Below are 23,816 nucleotides of genomic sequence, written 5' to 3'. Positions count from 1 at the left end.
GGCCCTATATTACCTGCAACCAGGTCAGAACGAAGCATTAGGTAGTCTCATGAAGAAATTAATCTAGAGGTTGATCTAGGAAAACATCTCAATGTTGACTGCAAATATTTTGAAAGCACATCTGATGGCGCTGAATATATAACTGCAGTAACAACTAATTCCTCCAGGCAGCTGGATGGAATTATTCTTGAATGCACTTTTTGCCGCAGCATTCTTGCCTCACACTTCCTTAATGTGCTGTTGGTACCATTATTCCTGAATCAACTCTTTGTGTAGTCATACCTGTAGCTACTCTTGGTGATGTTGTTCCCGTCAGCCCTCTTAATGGCATCATCCTTACGCCCACTTTTTGTGTTTAATGTGTGTGACTTCTATGGTGTATATGATGGGTGCTTACAGCACAGAGGAGGAGGAGTTCGGCTATACCATCCAGGGGGGTTTGAATCAGTTCTGCAGGCACCTTTCGTTGTATAATAATTGCTTTGGGCACTCTGTTGGCATCAAACCTTCAAGCAATCTTGATGACATACATTCTCGAGGACCTCATGTCAGCATTCACTCTTGAGGGCATCATTTAAACAAATACAGGTAAAAACGCACTTCAGCATATACTCAGTATACATAAGTAGAGGCATAATTTCAGGGGACACACTTGGAAACATTAAACACAGGGTACAAGGTATCATTTCAGCATCTGCTCCTTTAGGCGCCATTTAAGAACGAGGCATGAATGAGGCAAACATTACATTGGAACAACTGGAAAGTAAGTTTTTTTCCGGGGTCTTGCTTTCAGAAAAAGCAGATACTGAATTGAAAGGAAAGTACCTAGAATACATGTTTATATAACAGGTAAAACTGAGTGTATTGCGGTTCGATTGCCAGTTTACAGGCCGTACATAACTACTCTACTGCTAGAGAAATGGCGAGTCATTCATGGGAGACCCATAAAAGGTTAATAGAGAAAGGGAAAGTAAGCCGTGCAGTGTTTCAAAAACCAGGGAGTAACACACACTATCCTTTTCTGGGCCTGTTTATATAGGTCAACCATCTCCACTTGATTACCACATTCAACGAAGGAATGCATTATACCTTTATTTCATCAAGACATTAGACAACAGGCTGCTGGTAAAGCCACTCAAAAAGATAAAGGTAAATGCAAGATCCTAATCCGCAACTGAATATGTGAAATAGTTATGAATCAGGCCTCTCTCTCTGATCACTGATTAACCACAGGCATTTGCTTGAACTCATCAACGGACTGCAAACACATTGCTAATCATTAAAACACAAACTTACCAAACCAATGCTCGGAACTAAACATCCGCCAGCAATAAAACGGAGAAAAATAAATAGGCTGAAAGCAGAGCTCTGTACTGGGTCTTTTTATGTGTGAAACAAAAATCAGGGGCTAGCAGGGGAGGTGGGTCAAGTATTCAATTAGGTTGAGAACTGGCCAATAATGAAGTTTCAACTTTTAAAGTCCAAAAGGAATGGAAATGCTCTAATGTGTTTTCAAATAAATCATATCGACCTATAAAAGATAAATAAAAAATCATTTTATTTAAGGGTGGAAAGAACAATTGAACGATGTGTGTAGGGTTGGGTTACGCGGGACAAGGAGAAGAAATTTAGACCTTACATAATGATTCAATTGTTGTCGATTGAGGGGATTTTAATGCTTTATTAATAATAAAAACAATAATATATTTTTTATGTTCTGAGCCACAGTTTGCCTTCTTTTGTAATCAATGATAGAATTGTACCAATTTGACTGACATTTCATTTTGGCTTCAGTGCAAGCAGTAAGACCTGCACCTCTAGAGCAGGAAAAGGGCCAAAGGTTCGTATCCTAACTGCGAGTGGATGGTTGTTTACCGACCTCCTCTGCAAATTTCTGTTTGCTCAGGGGTCGGAATTACGAGTTTGGTCGTATCTACCACATCTGATAATTTTCGAATTAGTTAAATTCCTCAATCTTCGTTAAGGGGAAAAGCAAACGATGAGTATACGATAATTGCATACGATAATGTCCCTATCATGCCCAAAGCCGCCCGTTATTCGTCAGAAACATGTAATGGGTGCTACTGATTGCGCCCCATAAATAAGGTACCCGTGGCGTCGTTATTTATCCGCTGCGATAAATATCACCTACACTCATAATCAGGGCCTAACCATTTATCAGCTGTCAAATTCTATATATTCTGCATTGCTAGACATGCACACAACTGCTAAACCTACAGCACTTGGGTAATGTTAAAGCAACATATGGCCCATTACTCGTGTGAACAAAAGAACTCTCAAAATGTCAATGTGTCCCCTCATCAAACGCTTAGTTCCACAGGGAATACTCCTAGGAGTCTGATGAGAGGGCCCTGCCTGACTCTGAATTAAACGATAACATTTATCTGCTTTGGATTTCTTAGAGCTGCCTTTCAAAATCACATAGATAGCACAAAGCATGTTCAATTCTGCAATCTTTTCTCTATCTACATTTCTTGGCCCTTGTGCGTTTTCAATCCCTCAGAGACGATGCAGGCCACAAGGACCGGCAGAGAATTCTCATGCTCACATCTGGTTGCACACAAGCACCAGGTACTATTATCCTTGAAGTGAAAAGACCACCTGACATCGAAGATTCCACCAACGTGGCACACTTAAAAGGTCGCACCGGGAACGCCATCGTCTACCCAGAGTTCCCTCGTGACATCATTTTTGAAGTGGAAGGAAGATGCATGCAAAGCATATACCTACAGGTGCCACTTCAAAAGTTTTTTTCTACGGATGTATCTCAGAATTTGATTTAGAGATATTACTGATGAAGAAAACACCAGCCGGGGAACAGTTGAGGCTGTGAAACAGTGCTCGGTAGTCTAACTTGAAGAAATAAAACATGCGGAAGATACTAGTACAATGTGAATATATTTCGAAATGATTAAGCTTTCCAAAATACCTCCACATATGTTTGATATGAGAATCCAGTTGCAAGGGAGTTTAAAGAGGAAAGGAAATTTGGGTGGGTTTGTGTTAACTTAATCTTATTCTTTGCAGCAGTGAGCAAATGCATCTGCAATTTGTCTGCACATGTAACTATACAAATCATCCAACCAGACAGCTTTTGTTTAGATGGGGAAAGGGTGAGATAGCTGCACATCCTGAAACCTCAAGCTTTTTAAAACTGAATCGACCTGATACTACCTTTTGGGGATTGTTATTTCGTGAGAGATCCAGAACCAAGTCATTAGTTCTTGGAACGTTCACCATCACTCATTAGATGAGATCTAATTTTTTTCTACAGCATAGCTAAAAGGCCTCGAAGGCAAAATGATCCAAAGCTTTTAAAGAAAAAAATGAAAAAAACATGTAGAATGGTCATTTTTTGTAATTAAAAAAGTTGATTTGTATGCACTTTTTCTTTTCCAAACAAATCATAAAAAGTGCAAGTCAGAATATGCTTGCATAATTAAGACAGGCAAGTTTTACTTGTACAAAGACACTAAGCCAGCAGCTCTGGGTGCTTAAGTAGTTGAAAAGGACTCCAGTTTCCACAAATCAGGCTCCAGCAGTGACTCCCGTAAGTGGCTTTCAGATGCGGTGCGAAAGAGATTCTTGCATCAGAGCGCCTCATCACAATCTAAGTGTCAGCAATATTTGGACACTTCTAATTCAAGATTATCAAATGTCTTGGCCAGACACCCCGTACCCAATGCCAAGAAAAACAGTGGTGCAATCCCTTAAAGAAAGAAATGGATCAGGGAAATGCAGTTTTCCCCGTCCACACTCAGATTGACTTTTCTGAACACTTTTCTTTGTTCTGGTGGAACTTTTAACTGAATTGAGAGAGGTGGGGTGGATCCACAGATTTATGGTATACCATTGGAAGTACCATAAAACACAAGGATTATAACTTCAAGTAATACAGCAACACCTGATCGAAGACAGCACGTTTTGTGGCAGATCTTTAAGTTATTGAAAAGATTACAGAGACATTTTTAACTACAACAAATGACTGAAAGACTGTTTACTCCAACTTACCTTTCTGTATTCTCTAACCAGCGAAACGTTTGTAAATAGAAAAACAGAGGTTCCTGGCAGTTCTACAGTTCACAATTGAATTTTCACAGCCCACTTTCTCCAAATGGATTGAGATTGTTTACAGTGAGTCTTGGAATGATGCATCCATGGTCAGCAGAAGAGCCCCTGTGACCTTTCCATTCACCACATTATAGAGCTACCCAAAAAGAAGTCACTGATTGGGAGGCACTGATAAACAGAGTAACTTGTCCATGATATTTCCTCGCTGCTATGCCAGCATTACTTTTTGAGCAGCGCCCAAGTCTCCATAACTTATCCTATTCAGATTTTTTATTCCAGTGAGACATCCCTGGACATGTACCCCAGTAAAAAAGATTTTATGCCTCTAATCCAGGGAGGCGGAATTGTAGCAGAAAAATTGATTCAGAAGCACAGCATCTGGCAGCGTACACAGCATCCAAACATTATTGTGGCTTATTTAGTAACACAGTTAGGGTTGTCTTAGCAGATCAACTGGGAAGAACTTTGTAACAAAACATCTTGCTCCAAGTATGGCTGAAAATGTTGTTGGTCATTTCGATTCCCTCTGCCAGCAGTCTAGCAATCTGTACAATGAGCGATGCTGCAGGTCTTCATTCCAACAAGGCGAGGATGATGTAAAAAAGTGCAGTTCTTCAATTAAAGTGCATGGATGAGGTAAACTAAGTTCGAGAGTCTTGAGTTTATTTAACACTGGCTCAGACGGGGACCATCCTGCCCTGCATCTGTTGCATTTGGGTCCGCATGCCTTGGACGCTGCTCAAGATCTTGTTCTGATGCGCAGCAGAAGCGATACCTATTCGTGATAGATCACTATGTCAAAGGGGAAATAAGAGAAAGAATGAGAACTCAGTTTCTGTGGCAGATGAAGTCAATCATTAATTAACCATGATGCACCATATACAAAGTATATTTAACGAATAAATGCAATGACATGCTGTAGGAGCAACTAAAAATATTCCTTAAATCAGAATGAGACACATGCACTTGGTTTGAAGCAAATGAAAACAACTAATTCAAAAGACCTTTACTGATCTTTATATGAAATAGCCACTGACTTACTCCTGATTCATATGTACCACTGCTTCCAAAGAGGTGAAGCCAGCAGCAGTGAAGTTATCCCTATACCGTTCCATCTTGATAGCTTGCAACCAATCGATGACAGTTACCACAGGAGAGAAGTCTGGGGAGCCAGGGTCCAGCAGGGCAGTGTTTGGTCTGTTTGAAAAAGATTTAACAACAAATATAAGTCTCATGTAAAACAAAAAAATGAGAGAAGAGCCCAAAAACACATGAATGCATAGCAACACAACCAAACTGCCACAGGAAGCCAGCTTTTAGTGTATGCAATAAAATTAAAATACAGCATGCATTAGAACTTCTAAACAATTGGGACAGATTTTTATGATATTTCTCTTCTGAAAAATGGCACCGCTCGTGTATCTGATCATGAGACCAGTAAACAATGTCCATTGCACCATGTTATGTTATATTTTTTTATAAAGAGCTACTAATACCCAAAGGTGTCCAAGTGCTAGGCTAAAAAGACTTCATAGTACTACCGAGCAGGGTGCCTACGGGCGAAAGTCCAGGGTCTCTTTGAAAAACCAAGTTTTTGTCACCAATGACGACCCCACACCCCTCAAGGAACACCTCAATTTCCAACTACATACGTATGCCAGGACCACATTAGGAGGCACCTTCTTCTACCGACCACCAGAAAGAACCCCATCCGGTCTTCTGCGACACCATACTCAACCTCATCGCCCCCCCCGGCATAGACTCCCAGCACTACCTTTTGCTCGGTGATCTCAACTTTCACAATGACAACCCCAAAGACATCAACACCACCACCCTCCTCGAGAACCTCAACAACATCGGATGCACCCAACTAGTCACCGCAATCAAGCACAAAGCTGGACACACACTCAACGCCATCTTCAGCTCCAGCAACAGAATCAAGATAACCGACACAACAGAGCTCACTTGATCTAATCATGCCATCGCCCACATCACCTTCGCATGCAAGCATCGACACACACCCACCACAATCGATGAGACCCGCTGCACCTGGGGGAAATCACCAAAACACAATGGACCCTATCCCTCAGCACCTCACAACCCGAAACCTCAGCAGATCTCAACCAAGCAGTCAGGAATTTCAACAACTGGATCTTCAACTGCGCCGACTAAATCCCCCACTAAAACCAGACAAATCCACCAGAACCACGAAACAAGCCAGCTGGTACACCTCAGATCTCAAAACTGTGAAGGACAGTTGCTACCTACTTGAGAAGCAACGGCGAGCCTCCAAAGACACCATTGACAAAGCCACATACAAGACAGCCATCAGCGAATACCACCGACACATCAAAGATGCCAATAAAGCAGCCATCACCAACCGCATCAACCCTGGGGCCAACCACACCAAGGACTCTTCAAGATCATCAAGGACTTCACAAACCCTCCTGTCACTGAGAATGCCATCCACCCCTCCCAGGAACAGGAACTTTGTGACTTCCCCTCTGACTACTCCCACAGCAAGATAAAAACTATCTACAACAAGTTCAATCCCCCACCCTCAGTCTCATCAACCACAAACAACCAGGAAACACCAACTGAATGCTCACCACCTAGACCCAGCTCACCACTCAGACCACCATGACCATCATGTCGTCCATCCAATCCGGAACCTGGACCAACCTCTGCCCCCACCATCTCTTCAACCTTGGAGCCAACCGTATCAGTTTAGAACTCACCAACATCCTCGACACCTTCATCGCCACAGCAACTTTCCCAGATGAATGGAACACGCAGAGGTCAGACTACTCCTGAAAAAGCCCTCAGCTGATCCCAGTGACCTCAAAACTACAGACCGATCTCCCTCCTCTGATTCCCCGCCAAAGTACTAGAGAAGGCCATTGACAAACAACTCATCGAATACCTGGAACACAACCAACTCCTTGACTCATCCCAATCTGGTTTCCATGCAAACCACAGCACAGAAAATGCGCTTATCACCAACCACAGGTGACACAGAGCTCTACTTGACCTTGGAGAAGGCGCTGCCCTGATCCTCCTCGACCTCTCAGCAGCGTTTGGCACCGTCTCCCACCACACCCTCATCAACAGACTCCACTCCATGGGCATACAGCAAAACACTCTCATATGGGTCACCTCCTTCCTATCTGGACGCTCACAGAGCATCCGACTGCTGCTCTTCTCCGCACCCAAGGACATCACCTGCGGCATAGGCCAGGGATCCTCCCTTAGCCCCACCCTGTTCAACATTACATGACCCTCCTTGCGGACATCGTCAGAATACACTGCCTCAACATAATCTCCTATGCTGATGATACCCAACTCATCTTCTCCCTCACCGGAGACTCCAATGCCAAAATCAGCTTCCTCAGGGCCTTGGCAGACGTTATCAATTGGATGAGAAACAGCTGCCTCAACTCAAAAAAACAAAGTACTGTTTTTTTGTAATAACCCCTCCACTTCGGATCACAGCTGGCGGTCAGCGGAACTTGGACCCACACCCACATCCCGGGCGCATAACCTCAGCATCATCCTGGACAGACAATTGACAATGAAACATCAAATCAACACAGTGATCTCCACATGCTTCTACACCCTCCACCTGCTCTGCAAGATCTTAAGATGGATCCCCACAGACTCCCGAAATACCGTCTTGCAGGCACTTGTCTCCAGCCTTCTTGACTACTGCAACGTCTCTACACCGGACTGCCCACCCCCCAACTCCTCCAAAGACTCCAGACCATTCAGACCACGGCAGCCAGGCTCATCCTGGACCTACCGAAAAGGACTGACATCACCCCCCACCTCAGACATCACCACTAGCTCCCCATCCGAAAGAGATGCCTGTTCAAAACCCTCACAGATGTCTAACAAAGCATTACATTAACAAGGACCATCCTATATCAACCACTGCTAAAACTTTCACAAGCCCAGAAGACACCTTCGCTCCGCCACACTGGCCCTCGCACACAACCTTCATCTGCCAATGCCGCACCAGAGGCCGATCTTTCACCTACACTGCTGCCAAGACCTGGAACTCCCTTCCGCTACATCTCCGAGCACACCAACCCTGACAGAGTTCCGGAAAAGGTCAAGACATGGTTTTTCAATGGAGACAAAGAACCAAAGCGCCCAGAGACCCTCAGTGCTTGCTCTACAAATGAACTGATTGATTGATTGATAGAAGAGAATGATTTTAGACTATCTGGTTCCCTTTCTTGTCTTTTTCTAACGTCTTTATGGTTAATAACATCCTTGTTTTACCTCAGTTGGATGGTGGTAAATCATCCGGCTTGCTTTCAGCACTGCAAGGTCAACAGTTTAGACTACATTATGCTGCATTTTATCTTTCTGGTTGGTTAACTGTCAGTTGGAGGTATTTTTAAAGCCTATGATCCAGCAATGCGTCTTTTTATTTGGTACCTTAACTCTGGACTCTGAAATTATTCTGTAATCTTCCTCTTTCTCTCACGCACTGCCTAATGCCCTCTGTTGGTGGTATGTTGCTTTGCAGGGTGTAAAGGCTGCTCTTTGGTTAACAGCCCTTGACTGAGCAATGATGTGATTTTCCAAGCGATACCTGAAGTTCAGGATTTCACTGGAGACCTGTTGGTTTTGTTTTAAAAATTATGATTCAAGAGCCCATAATCAATCTTAACTCTACTTTCCGCACTTCATTAAATGGATAAAATCAGGCACATAGGTAAACAAAATCCAATTAAGCCACGAAGCAGGGGGTCACATTTGGCAACATTCTATGATCAGAGTGTGGAATCCACGGGAACAGCCTTGCTGCTGTTTCTGGCTTCATTAATTACTTTAGCTGAACCCTGACTATGGTCTTCCACTAGCCATATACTCCAGCACATTCTTTGTGCCTTGAGATTTCTCAAAACTATCGGGCATGGATACACATGATTTTGAGTGAGTGATGCTCCACGGGATTTGACTGTAAATTATTAAACAGTTAGCGCTCTGACTTTCTGCTTTGCAAAGAATTGAACCCACGCGGATGGAAACACCCACCAGACCGCAACTGCAATTAAGAGCAATCTGGAGAAACGTGATTAGATATGCCCCAGAGAGCTAATAACCTGTCTATACAGTGTAAGCAATGAGCAATAGTCACTGAGGGATATGCTAGTTGAAAAGAATAACAGTCTGCACAGGGATGTTGGCCTGTCCCCAGCAACAGCTATCTGTTTAATAACTGCTCTGAGTCTGTGTGTGAGAGGAAAGTGCAGAGTGTCAAGCTATCCTGGAGCAGGGTTGGATTAGGCTGCATATGCTCAGGCCATCATTGCAATAATATTTGTTTAGCCTTAGCCTGAAAACTTGCAGATAATGTTTGTAAGTGTTCTGTCTGCCAGGACACCTAATGGTCCAGCACAACACTAAGTTATTTGTTTAGAGCTGGAAGAGGCAGGGCAGCTGCCAAAAAGAGGTGGATGTCCCATCTGCTGTATTTAGCACGCTGCTGACATCAAAGCGCTCGTAATAATTATCTGCATCCACCCATCTTTAAATAAGGCTCTATATCTTTAAACCTGGACATAGGCATGTACATACACACACCTTCTATAACAGGATGCCGAGAAATGCCTCGAATGGGCATTATTGATGTGAGTGTTAGTCAAAAAAATAGGAACGCTTTTTAGGATGCAATCTGCATTACAGATACAACACATTAGCATATAGTCGCCAATATCATATGTAGAAACACCCATCATCAATATAAGAAGAGGAACTGGACCCATTTGTGTGCCCTACAGACATACTAGACATGAAACTAATATTAACAAATAGAAATTAGAGCATACTTAAAAAATACACTGTACACTCAGGTAATTTTATCTCAGTTCAATATATAGTAACAAGAGAGATTCAAAGTGCCACAAATGACACAGGAGCATCGGCAATAATTTAGGAAAGCTGTTTCCTGAAAATTGCAAACTTCTCACTCCAACTGGGTTTTCAGATGAGTCACCCTCATGGGAAGAAATCGCAACATGTGCCGAGAAGAGAATCTGTTCGGTCTCGCCAGTGCTGTGACGCATGCTGCAATATGTGTCGAGAAGAGGAGATGGAATTGTGGCGTGTCTGTTGCCTCTGATTCTTCATCTCCTGCATCAACGCGAGCAAAGAATAACTAACCTGGGGCCCTCGAGACCTGTCCTCTTCAAACTGTTGGGGTTGCGGATGAGCTTGTCCAGCATGTTAACAATCTGTCCGAATTTCGGCCTGTCGCTGCGCTCTTTCTGCCAACAGTCGAGCATAAGCTGATGGAGGGAAATGGGGCAGTCCATGGGAGGAGGTAACCGGTAGCCTTCTTCAATGGCTTTGATGACCTATAAAGGAGAACAAACGCAGAGGGTTAACAATTTGTTGTACTCTGTATGAGGGACTCGAAAATAATCTAAGCGTTGTCAGAAGAAAGCGTTTACAATGTGAGGCCGAAGATAAACATATTAATGTTTTCATTTTGGTTAAAAGGCAAGTACCATATTGCAGCATGAAAGAGCAGATTGCTGTGTGCTCTGCACAGTCAGGGCATATATACTCCATGGTTATTTTCTAATGTGGCTATTGCAGTCACTACCAGAGTAGTAAATATTACTTACACCGCCATTCACATTTTTTAACTGTCAATCAAAAAGCAGAGGTAGTATAAGTAATACACCTTATATTGCACCAAGGACTTGCACGTATAAATGCAAAATACAAACATAATTATTTGCTTCGGAAAATGAGTCCTTGTCTAAAAAATGCACTCTGGTTAACAGTTAGGGTGTTAGTAACCCTGCGTTGTGAAACAATGCCAAAAGTCATTTTTTTCGCAACACATTAATAAGTGGCGTTATTTTTACAGCTTTACCTAATACTCATTTAATTGAACTTAGAAGGATCAATTTATAGCCTGATACAAAGGCATTTAACCCAGTGAGCTCTCTTGCCAGGCTCTGATGACTTCTATTCAAGCAATCTAATGCTTCTGAGTTAACACAATGACCACAGAGATCTCTTATTCAAGAGAAATGTATGCAATATATGACATTACAAAATATAGCAAAATTTTGTTCTAACCTTCAGGCCATGTCAGGGGATTAGATGTCTAGTTTGAAAAATCCTAAACCGACGTTTAAATAGTCCCTCCCAGAAAAGAGTTGACATGACCCTGAGACATTGTACAGTGCTCTGCCTATGCAGACCCCTTGCTGGTTGCCATTGAGTAATTGATGTTCTGTTCTACCTTAATTCAGGGGAGAGAGGCCTCTGAAAACACACACTAAGGGAACGTGCTCAATATTTCTGGTTGCACCTGGCTCTGGTGTACAAGCCTGGATGACTTCCTATTGACACAGCAGGACAAGAAGGCAAGATGCCAAATGAGGCATTCTATCTCAGCAGGAAATTAAATGTAAATCCTGGAAAAGGGGGATTAAATGACTTCCACATGTACACATGTTTGGATGGGTTCCAATACACATAAAGCCCAGCAGAGTCTGTAAAATATTAAAGAGATATTTGTTATAATTCAGGAACCTGTCGTTCCTTCTGATCTCAGCACGAAGGAGATTTCTTTATCATTCCACTGCATTTGCCTGAAAGGAGAGTTGTCTTTACAGAATCTTATAACAAAGGAAATTATGATCTAGGAAGGAGCCACTTTAACTTGAATGCATGTTCTGTTCTATCTCTTATTAGCCCTCGATCATAATTGATTCGTCTAACTGTAAGAGGCTCTTCAGAAATGACAGTGAGAGCGTGTACTCCCTCGTGGAATCGAATGAAGCAGCCCAGATGGTACAGTTAAGGGGATATGAATAATTTAAGGGGGGTCATTTAGTAAATCTTTCGTCTAAGGGTCCTCAAGGGACAGTTATCTATTGACTTGAGTTATAATTACAGTTGTTCAAGCATTAAACCATTTCATCTTGAGACAGTCTTCACCGCAAAGGCTTTAACATGTGCAGCATAACACAAAATTCATATTCTCCTTGTGTCGCACATTTGCACTTCGGTGTACGGGGAAAAAATGATGTGAATGAAGAAGACAAAAAAATGAATGCTCTCCTCTCCCCAAGGCAGGTTTATCTGGGGGACCGCAGGCTGTATCTGTGAGACAGGAGCCATTGTTTTTTAAATTACTAAATTGCTTTAGGGTTTTTCAGAGTGAGTAAGGCACCTTACATTTCCAGTAGGTTCAGAGTTTTTCACCCCTCCAGGTCACATCCCCATTAGTTAAAATTAGAACAGCATACAAGGGACTAACTTTTCTGCATATTCATTTTGGTTACTGGTAGTAGTAAGAGGGTTTTAAAGCTGCCAGTCTGCAAGAGAAAAATTACCTTCTTTGGAGGTAAGACATCCTGCAGGGGTTGCTAGGAAGGACAGAAAGGCAAAGTGGAGGACCAGATGTACGTGGGAGAGCTGACGAGCTTTTTTCATAGACTCTTTCAGATTTCTGACAACCGGCAGATCGTGGGCCCTTTTGACAAACTGAGGTGGAGTGCTAACAATGGCAGATAAAGACCAAGGACCTGATTTAGAGTCTGGTGGCCGCGTTACTCCCTCAGGAGTGTGACAGATATCCGGATACCCTGCCCACCTTTTTATCAGTGTCATAGGATATAATCACTTCTAATAAGATAGTGGTAGCAAAGCCAGATTTAGGCATCTTAAATATTGCACGAGGAATGACTGTCAGTCAACAAGACAGGGAGTGGAGCTTCTTCCACAACCCCTACTCTGTGAGTAGAGAACAAAGAGAGCGAAATAGACTGGTGTTCCACCTCAGTGATGGAGCTGGCTCTCTGCAGGTTCGATGCAAGTATAATAAGTGTTTTTTCAAGTCAAAAATATTTAACTATCAATCATTTCTAAAGAGGTACAGGCCGCTCAAAAGCATTTTTAGCAATGGTTGGCCCAAGGAAGCCAATCTCAGAAACAGAAAGAACACTTTTTAATGTACAATAATTTGCAAAATGTTTATAAAAATAATTGATGCACTTCTGTCATTATCAGAATAAATTTGTAATTCCTTATAAAGAACACATTCATTGTTTCCGATTCCATACATAAAAATAAAAAAAATAAAAATCCGAGCAAAGCAGGCAGATTATGAAACTCAGATACACCACAAAATCTTAACAGTTAACGGAAATATGGAGAAAAAAATTCCAATGTAATTTAAACTTACATCCTGATTAGACATGTCCCAATATGGCCTCTCGCCGTATGACATCACTTCCCACATCACAATGCCGTAGCTCCAGGCGTCACTGGCAGACGTGAATTTGCGGTAGGCGATGGCTTCTGGCGCAGTCCACCTGATCGGAATCTTGCCGCCCTTGGAAAAGAAACAAATAATTCATGCATTACAAGAGAGGGTTACCTCAATCTTGGCAGATACACATTTCATTTCACAAACTCGTTTCAGATTTAGCCTTGCAAATCTTCAAACGCACTCATCTGCTTATGCCTCCACGGTTGAAAAATCAAGATGGCTGTTTGATTTTAGACATCTGGATAGGTCCTGCTTGTCTCGCTAACATCTCAGTTACTCTGCATTTTGCTTTTATCCCTTCAAAAGCCAGCTACGAAAATTTAACAAATAACCCCACCGTGGGAGGAGTTTTGTAACAGTGTATCATGGACTTGTCATGCCCAATTCACTCACAGAGCAGAGTACTGTTACCCATCTGTTTCCTTTAGTCATAGTGATGTGAACCAGTAAATTGCCAAATGTATTTTCTCCTCTCTGGATGAGAAGCATGGGAAGTGCCCATAGGCTGTGTGTGTTAAACAAATAACTTCATGCTTCCTATGCAATACCTTGATTATTGTCATGCTTAGCTTCTGGGACCTGCCAATCCGGCCCCACGAAGGCAATGCCATAAACATTGGGTTCTGAAACAAACTGGACAGGTAATGGCTGCTCCTTTGTGCTTGCTTTTCTTCTCCTGCAATAGATAAGTCCCACACCTAGAAAAGATGCACCTGAAGGTCATAAATACCAGGGAAAAGGTGTGGACGTTAGTCCGCCTGCGGGCTGCCTGCAGCACCGCGGAAGTGTGTTGGGGGCGGAAAGAGGCTCTCCTGGAACAAGATGTCCGCCGAGAGCCTTCACTCGAGGCCGAGGCTCCTCGGCAGCTACAGCCCGGGCTGGAGCAGGCAGCACCCAAGCTTGTTGCCATCTTAGAAGCAGCTACTTTGATGTTTATCTAATCTCATATCACTTCGGGACGACTGTGCCAAGGGGCATTCAGGTATTTATGGCGATGAATAATGTGTTTCCGATGGCTGGCCCCTCCCAGGGAGGAGGGGAGAAGACAGAGTAGGGACTTTATGTTTGAATTGAGAGAGTGTTTAATGCCGAAGTGACTCAAACGGATTCCATCCCCTCCTGGCGCCCTTTGCTCAGCACTCCTTTGTGCACAAAATGAGCAACTTTTAAGAGTTTATTAAAGCAGAATTAGCAGCGGGCGCCTGTGGCTGGAATTTTGGCGAGTGGCGGGTTTACTCATGTGAGGCAAAACAATGTTAACGCCTGAAACAGCACAAAGGTAAAACAAAAAACATATTTGTAGACATTCTTTGTAGTAACTTTCTGAAGTTTCTGCCGTTGACATTCATTTGCCTCACATGCATAAACGCGCCATTTGCCGAAACACGAATGAACAACAGAGTAAGGGGAGTTCTTACGTTCTTAATGATCTAAGGGTAATTGAATAGCAAGTGATGTATTTTTTTGGCCACGTAAAGCTTACCATCACTGTGAGTGCTTTTGATTTATAATGTACGCAGAGAGGCATTCTTTAGACGTTGATGATGTCTTTGAAATGACCATTTACCATTCAGTTTTACACTATTAGGTCACTGAAATGCTGCTTCCACTTGCAGGCTGGTGGGGTAACGTGCAGAGGGTAGATGAACTGTTCATAGCTTTAAATAATGACGGAGGCCAATATTCGTTGAGTACCTCCATCAGAAGGGTTTCTGCTCTACAAAGGCTTCATGCTGGTGACTTTGCTAACCTGACAATGTTTGTGCTATGTGGCGGAAAGACATCTGAGGCTAGGCGTTTGCCCCCGAGGGAGGCTAGTGCTCTTCAGACTCCTGCTGGATGCCCCAGTTGACTTCAATGTGCCCTCCTGCCATCTAAACGCACCTGCGAGATACAGCGGGGCCACTAATGCACGTTTACGGGAAGAGCGGCGCCTCTGAGTGGCATCTCTCCATTTCTTTTCTCGAGGCCTACAGTTAAGGATGTGGACCATTCCCAGACCCCTAGAAATTATTCTTAAATTAAAACTGCTTTTGACATTCTGACAACGTAACAATCCGCATTTGCTGGCACACACGACCATGGAGAACATACATTTTAAAAGCAAAACACTTCAGTGACATGTGACGTGATGGAATGAATTAATGAATTAATTAGCATTTTGTACCTTAACAATATGAGTCCATTAAAAAAGTTATGACTCAGATTCCTTCTAAAATCATACGACATGGCGTATTCAATTTCATTACATTGTAATAAAATTATATTTTAAGCAACTTATTAAAAAAGGATGTGACGTGATGGGTGGAGAATGGACAGCACAGTGGCTTGGTCATTTTTCTTTATTAATCATATATTGCATTTCCCTATGTAGGATCTGGAACAGACGAGCATCATTTTGCCGTGAATGCTCTCAGCAAGAGGTTCTTTGTATACCTACCCTGGTGGTATATGCCGCTTCGGGGTCATCTTCGAGCACGCGGGACATCCCAAAATCGGACACCTTGCAAACCAGGTTGCTGTTGACCAGAATGTTGCGGGCAGCTAGATCACGGTGCACGTAGCTCATGTCAGACAGGTACTTCATTCCCGAGCCAATGCCTCGCAGCATTCCCACCAGCTGGATTACCGTAAATCTGGCGTCATTCTTCTGCGGAGAAGAGAACGGAAAGGAAAAGTGGCTTTTAGCTCAGAATGCACCTGAATCTCTTCACCATCCATTGCTTTTCTAAAATGAAATTCGCTGTCGTTCCCCCAACCTTTCCAACCAGAAGCAATAACTCATGGCTACGGTATGTGCTCAGAACCGAACTGTGGCTTCCTGTGATATATGGGATTCATTCAATTTTAATAAGACTGCGACATTACAAGGTGCTCAGAATGGATTGCATAAATCACACGTCCCCGAGCGCAGAAGAATTGCATTATATTATACTTCTTCCAACAGCTGAAGTCATGCATGTGTGCTTTAAAAGAAACTTTATATATTTGGACGACATGGAATAAAACAAGTAATCGGGAGGGGGTGCCGGGGATCTGACATACACATATTTATTGAGTGTTCACCTACCCTGAGGAACGCATCCAAGGAGCCATTCTCCATGTACTCGGTTATGATCATTACGGGTTTACCTGGAGTTTTCAGGGGGAAAAAACACAATTACTAGCTGTGACACCATTAATGAGTCAAAAAATAGACTGCACCTAATTTTATCACAGAAGACATCTGTCTTGAACCATTTAATTTAATTACACACACCATGGTGGAGCCTCAGCTGTAGAGAACTGGAAATTAAATATTTAAGGACAACTTCAGATTCCATCTGGAAGATTAACCTCTTGATTGACTTGTGTACAAGGTCATCTGAAAAATGGTTGAGGGTCTCCTGAGAAAGCAGACATGGATAAATGCTTTCTAGAGAAAGAGAGAAGCGAGACCAGTGCAATGCAGGGTCTTTTGACACCAGCCAGTTTAACCACAAGCAAATTCTGTTAAATATAACTATTTAAGATTCAGAACTGTGATAGGCATTGTGGAGCTCTTGGGAGCAGACAACAGATAACTAAATTATGGTTAGATTACCAACGAATTTAAAAGAGATTACTACTCGGGTTCAGTCCTTTAGTTCTCCAAACAGTACAGCAGACTAGCACCGTTCTCATACAGACTTGAGATTTAACCACAAACTGATTATTAGGATTACATTTGCAAACAGCAACATAACAGGGGGAATAATTAACATTTAATGCAATCAGATACTTTATAGGTAATTTACTTTCCGTTGGTGAGACCCGCTATCCGATTTTCAATAACACTGTGGTTAGCAGAAAATAAAACATTTTCATGACCTTAAAATTAAACAAAGCTGATGCCTTATTTCCTCAACCCCAAAAAATTGTGGGGTTCCGTGCACCATACCATGGAACATCACTCGCTCATCCCACAGTAAGCCAAGCAGTACATAAATAACACCATTTCGAACTCGCTGTCACACTCGATAATCAAAAACATACATTTTCCAGGTCATTTTTATCATTTTCTGAAACAAAGCTAGGGTCTAATTTTTCTGTATTAGTGCCCAGTATCTGCGTCGCAGCAGACAAGGAACAGCCACATTTTGGAAATCTTCCATGAGAATATTTCCAAAAGTATTTATTTTAGAGGCGATGGGTACAGCAAGATTTTTTTTTTAACTAAAGGTGGTGCTACCTAAACTAAAGACAAAGACATGCCTACAAGATGGCATTTTAAGAAGTTCTTGTTCAGAGTCTGCAGATTAAAAATGATCTATAAATATTTTTCTTTTATTTTACTTAATATATTTGCAATGTACATATGTGTTGTATTTTTAACCATAAAATTTTACTTAGATTTTCCTCAAAGCAGACAGACCACTAGAAATCCGATTGAAAGTTATTTTTTCTAAAAAGAAACAAATGATAACAAAGACACTGATTGAAGGAGTGGAAGGAAGGACTCCAAAACACTTACTAAAGGAGTCACCGAGTCCAGTCTACCTCTGCACCAGTAACTGGTAATTTAAGTGTTATTTTATAGTTCTGTAAGAGATGCAAGGCTACTATTTCAAAACGTTTGACTTCTCTTGGAAGTTTCAGATCAATCCTAAAAATAATGAGTGACTCCGATTTAAGGAAACATTAAGAAGCACTGAAAAGGCAATTATGCCAAAAATAAAAAAATAAGTAGGTAAAAATATACATGATTGAAGAAAAAAAATAAGGTGCTTGTGGCCAAGATTTTCATACTTCTGCAAATCTAATTTTGCATGGGCAAATCTCTGTTAAATGTGTAGGTTTTGCAGGTTTATTCCTCGTGAAACCTACCTTTTGCAACTTTTTTAAGCAACATTTTTCAATAAGATTTTTCAGCTTTTGGACGTTGGTGGCGTTGTATATCAGTAATCTGTTGATTCGAAGTTGTGTTAATTCTTACAATTCAGGATGAGGTCATACAACCTAAGGATAAACCTTAGGTCACGAAGAGCCCTAAGCATGACAATTTCCTTCCTTATTAAAAAAAACTCGGCTATGTGGAAGCTACTTCTCAATACTGACACACACGCCCAAAAGAGGAAAAGGATCATCAACAACCATTGAGAACTCAGAAGAGAAATAGAGATCTGAGATTTCCCGAGTTCTGGGCTCAAATGAGCACACACTGCTATCATGGGGAGGTTTGTATATGCTGCTTGCAATCCTATTCTCAAACTCCTTTACTTACACACTTAAGTATAAACCTCAGGTGCGTGCTGCTTTGCCAAGTGTGCTGCCCACTATCCAGGCCTTACCTATGACAACAAAACTCAACACTAATTGATGTGTCTACTGTCAACGCATTTTCCCATCCATTCATTACAGACGTAGCTGTCGAGCACACTGAGGCTCGACAAGGGGTAGCAAAAAGCTATCCACAGGCAAAAGTACGATATTTTTTCTACTTCTTGGTAATTCATTTTCTTCTTTAGAATCTTTTTTTCTTCCTAGCTTTTCTCATTTCCTCAAGCTAATGCATTTTCTGCGCTGTTCAAACTTTCTGAAAGGTAACTCAACATATACACCCTTTTCTTCTTCTTTGCCTGACAATCTGTTTTTTTGTTTGTTTTCATTTATCTTCAATCATCTGGTAGTACAAATCTTGTGTTTGTGAAGTATAATTTTTTCCAAATTTGTTTTCTGGAGATGTGCCACAGGCTAAGTGTTTATAAAACAAAGAGAAATATTGCTCAGATAATAAATTCTCTGAGAAATTAGAGATGCATATTTCTGCATCTCAACCAGTTACAGCAATATGTAACCACCACCACATGGTCACAGTTTTCAAATGGGCCGAAGATTGATTTACTTAATTTTACACGGTCATGTCTCATAAAGAATGCTGTAGCAGACGCGCTTCGATTTAAGAAAAGATGATGATTTGAGAACAGGTTGTAAAACAAAGAACATATCAAAATCTGACAACAAAAGAAATCCTACAGTATTTTAAATTATGAATACATGATAAGAGACATGACAGTTTTGCTATAAAAGTACTATAAGAAACTTCACTCTGTCGTTTTTTTGTTGTTGTTTTTTTTTAAATGCCACTAAATTCCACTTATTACCCCTCGACAATATTTGGAGATGGTCCAGGTTACTACATCTAGAGGAGGTTGGATCGCTGCCATGACAGAGGCTTTCACAGAAGCACCATCAGCGAAGCACTGCGGGAAGGCAGCACCTCGAAGCACATTTGGAACCACCTCCCTTCCTTTCAGTCACATTCACAGCGGAGCGCAGTTCATTTTGATTCGGAACAGCATTTTGGCCCCATAGATCATTTAATGTGTCAGTGAAAACGGAGTCTCCAAACAGCAGTGAAGGGACTTCCAAAACAGCATGCTGGAGACAGCGGCAGGAAAAAGAGCTGGCTGCATTGCAAGAAGTGTAGTATCGCTTGCAAAATTCACTCTTAGCAGCGCTCCGCGTAAAGCAGGAGATATTGACTTCCTTGCTAAGTGTTTAAAAATCTGCGACCATCTGCTGTTGCTCCCCTCTGACAATCGGCTCACTCCAGCACACACTTACAAGATGCCTTGGTATACACGGAATAAACGTCAGTTTTCATTTTTATACAAACTCTTGTGCAAGCTGCCAGGAGATAGGGTATCAGTGGAAAGCATAAACCCATTTACAGCTGTCAACAAGATTAATGACCTGCAGTGCACAGATTTCCTTCTATTAGCTGTCAGTGCACCACGCCCATCTGTCACTTCACAATGAAAACATGCTGGACGAAAGTTCTGGTTATTATTGGAATAAGGGAGACTCCGCTACCAAACAACTATGACTTACATTTGGTGACAACGCCTTCTAGGTGGATGATGTTGGGATGATCAAACTGGCCCATGATGCTGGCCTCGCTTAGAAAGTCTCTTCTCTGCTTGTCTGTGTATCCTGCTTTCAGGGTTTTAATGGCAACACAGATCTCTCGTTTGCCAGGCACTTTCAAACGTCCACTGCAGACCTCACCAAATTCCCCTGCAAAGCAAATGGAGCAGATTGTGGTCATAAGCATGGATTCCCCTTATTTTACCAGATACTGTCAAAATGCCGACATGTCCCCCATGTACTTTTACAGAAAAAAAGTAGGCACTGCTAGAAATCATTAAAGTGCTGTCTCAACTCTCAAAAGCTTCTCAGTGAAAACATTCCACTATCGCTTCACAGCCAAATAAAATTCCTGATCACAAGAGAGGTGAAATCTGTTTGGCCACTGCCTTATCTTCCATGACAAGGGGCTTCAGTATAAAGGACAACTGGATGGTTAAACACCCTTTGTTTCTATTTTTTCACTGTAATGTTACTTGGTGTGAACTCAGGAGGTCTTTTCTAAATGAGCAAGGAGATGCTGACCAAGGTCACAAAGAGAAGAGGAAACAAGATGAAGTATGAGGATGCCTTTGGCATTATAGGAGGTTATGGTGTGAAGCAGTGGCCCAAGGGATGCTTGCTGGTTACATTAGGTCCTGTGTGTTTGTTTCAAAAATGGATTTCTGTTCAGGGAAATGCACAATAAATGTCAATCAAATTATACAATCTATGGTAAAAAAGTGCCCCGAAGTAGCTCAGCATGTATGTGATGTTCAGGATTGCATAGCAGAACTTAGTGGTAATTCTGCCGCAATCACTTACCAACACCAATGACTTTCTCAATCTTGATACAAGAAGCATCAATTTCTTTGGCAAATTCCCGAACTGCTTGGTTGGGATCCTCATACATAAATGGGTCGACATATGTTTTCACACCTGTAAAGAAAATCATGCTCTCCAATTTAATTTCAATAAGAAAAACAGCTGGACACAAAGTTCATAAATTCAAAAGAGTCTAAGACTCAAGCGACACATGAACTACACCTCCATTGTTCTATACGAATTTCAAGGTGACTGAAGCGGGGGCGGACAAGGAAACAAACAGGGAAAAAACAACCCTAATGTTGTGTGAAGGCATTAAGGGCCAGATGTAGCAAAGGGTTTTTCCCATTCTGTGTCAATGGGAAAATGTGTTTGTACATATGGCCCTAAACTCTTACTACAAGGCACTCGACACAAACAGTAAATGTACCATGGAAAGGTTCAGAAGTCTGGAGACAATTAGAACTCTTAAGTCCCTCATCAGCACAACTTAAGTAAGGAAAGAAGCTCTTGCTGCGTGTCTATTATCCCATGTGTCATCAGTAAAAACTGAGAAGATTTTTTTAAACAATACCACAGTACTCAGTGTTTCATTAATAGTTTTTAATATTACTGGCGGCAGGGGGTGGCAGTATAATGAAAAGAACACTTTCCACTATGAACACATACTCAATAGTCCTGTCTCCTATGGAGCCAAAGGGTGTTTGGCTTTTTGATATTGATCCATGTTGACAGAATTCAGTAAGGCTCACAACATGGGTATTTTATGCTCGTGGGTCATTTGATTTTGTTTTAGTGGTTGTGTAAACTGTTGACAGTCAGTGGAGCCCGGGCTTTAAGTGGGCTGGGTCCCTTTGGGTCTCAGACATGCTTGTAATTAAATACAAATATAGGAATGGGTTCCTATATTCATGTCCTTAACTGTAGTAGTAGATAATACCGATCAATTTCTGAACAATTAATGTAAAAAACATTAAGGTGATCTATGTCAGCTATTTAATGTCTGTTTATATGCCACGTTTTACATAATCTTGCACCGAAAAACCGAATGGGTGGCATACCAAAGGGGCCACAAAAATGTAGCTGATATGTTTAGCCCATGCCCTTATTTACATAGTAAATACCCCTTTTAGAGACCACACCTAGTTTTTGCATCCCACTTAAATTCCTCAGTAAAACCACTTAAACCCACAGGAAATCACATGCAACCTTCCCACTAAAACACCAAAAATTTACAAAGCAAAATAAACTTTGCAAGCAAGATGCATGAGTGCAGGGACAACCACAACCAGAATCCCTGAGTATGCGGGCAAAGGGCCACCAGTATTGAGTATGATCAGGAACACGGAAATTATGTGATTCTGTAGTTGCTGTTTTTGTGCATAAATACAGATTTGCATCTGGTCATAATCGTTAGATTTTTTTTTTACATAAAAAAATTGTTTCTATCTCAAACGGATCAAAAGTTACTAAAAATGTGGCAACCTGTTTGAGTGCATATAAAGACTCTTCCCAAAGGTTAACTGGTCATCTTTCATTTGCTTCTTATATTTAGTTGTTACTAATGAGGTGAAATATTTGCCAAGACAGTATTACCATGTGGAAAAATAACATTGAATTAATGCTATAAAAAGTGCTGCATTACGCTGCATAATTGTCCTTTTCTTGCATAATTTAGTCAACCATGCAGATTTAATCAGATAACCCTGGTGACAGAGATAAGGGCTGCTGTATTGGGAGCTCCTCTGGGACTTACCTTGACTCATGTGCTTCTCTTCATCGGCTTCTTGCTTCGCTTTGCTGTACTTACTGCGCCTGGGAAGAGCGAAAATATATCGAATTAAAATTCTTTAAATGCAGGATATGCATGAGCCAAACCAAAACTGGCTGAACTGCTTATACATTTCAGAATTTCCGTTTCTCGAGTGGAGAGTTGTCATATTAGCAAGAGAAAGGCCTTGAGAAAAGTAACCTCCACCAAAAGCAGTTTGGCAAGGCGGGATACACGAAAGCTCAGATAAAACACATACTGAGACACTGGTAGATTGTGTAACGCAATTGTTTTAGTTTAGAAATCAGTCTGCGGGAAGTAACCCGCTAATGACTATTCGCACACTGTTTCTGCTTATTAGCCTTTAATAACACCTTCCAAGTGATAGGCTGACATCTAATTGCACCCATTGTGCTCTGCTGACTGCTCCTCCCACAGCTCAGCGAGGGCACTGGAGCTTGCATTGTCCAGGGCAGAAGATACTCAGTGGGGGCTTTGTTGTGGGCAGAGGAGGCAGGGGGTGGGCACTGTCACAGGCCAGCAGAGCGGCACTGTCTCCCCGGGAGGCTCACCTGCACCTCAGAAGCAAAGCTTTGTCCCAGGTTGAGCAGCGGGGAGGTGTGCAGGAAGGGGGAGGGCCAGTGAAGCGTTCACAGCTTCAGGTGAGGCGGGGAGATTAAGGCCGGCGCGAGCTTCTCCTCGAGGCGCCCCCTGCACGACAACAAAGGGAGGTGCGCGCGCGTATTCTCGTGGCGCAGTGTGCGCGCGCGCGGAACCTGCTGCTCCCTTGCACAAGCACACACAAAAGGAGGGATTACGAATGCGAGCTGTGATCACACCCAGGGTTTGGAGTGCTTGGGCTTGTCAGTCTCGCGTTCAGTTTCTAAAACAAGTAGGGGAAGAGATAGGCAATATATTACGGTTAATAAAAGGTTAAAAACACACAAGTAAAAG

At 42.1% G+C, this 23,816-nt stretch overlaps 1 protein-coding gene across 1 annotated transcript in view; it reads right to left on the bottom strand.

The window, feature by feature from the left end:
• EPHA4 (EPH receptor A4) overlaps positions 1-23,816 on the bottom strand; it is a 138,967-nt gene that overhangs the window by 3,516 nt on the left and 111,635 nt on the right. Inside the window, exons 9-17 of the mRNA XM_069213877.1 lie at positions 22,848-22,906; positions 21,092-21,205; positions 20,252-20,437; positions 16,470-16,531; positions 15,840-16,049; positions 13,313-13,462; positions 10,267-10,460; positions 5,134-5,289; positions 4,033-4,884 (exon numbers count right to left, since the gene is read on the bottom strand). Coding sequence (XP_069069978.1) covers positions 4,770-4,884; positions 5,134-5,289; positions 10,267-10,460; positions 13,313-13,462; positions 15,840-16,049; positions 16,470-16,531; positions 20,252-20,437; positions 21,092-21,205; positions 22,848-22,906 — 1,246 coding nt within the window. The 3' untranslated portion in view covers positions 4,033-4,769. The remainder of the gene's footprint in view (positions 1-4,032; positions 4,885-5,133; positions 5,290-10,266; positions 10,461-13,312; positions 13,463-15,839; positions 16,050-16,469; positions 16,532-20,251; positions 20,438-21,091; positions 21,206-22,847; positions 22,907-23,816) is intronic.

This window comes from Pleurodeles waltl, chromosome 11 (genome assembly GCF_031143425.1).
Source record: "Pleurodeles waltl isolate 20211129_DDA chromosome 11, aPleWal1.hap1.20221129, whole genome shotgun sequence".
In the NCBI taxonomy this organism is placed as follows: Eukaryota; Metazoa; Chordata; class Amphibia; order Caudata; family Salamandridae; genus Pleurodeles; species Pleurodeles waltl.
The sequence above is the reverse complement of the archived record's forward strand: the minus strand, read 5'-3'. Positions and strand labels throughout refer to the sequence as shown.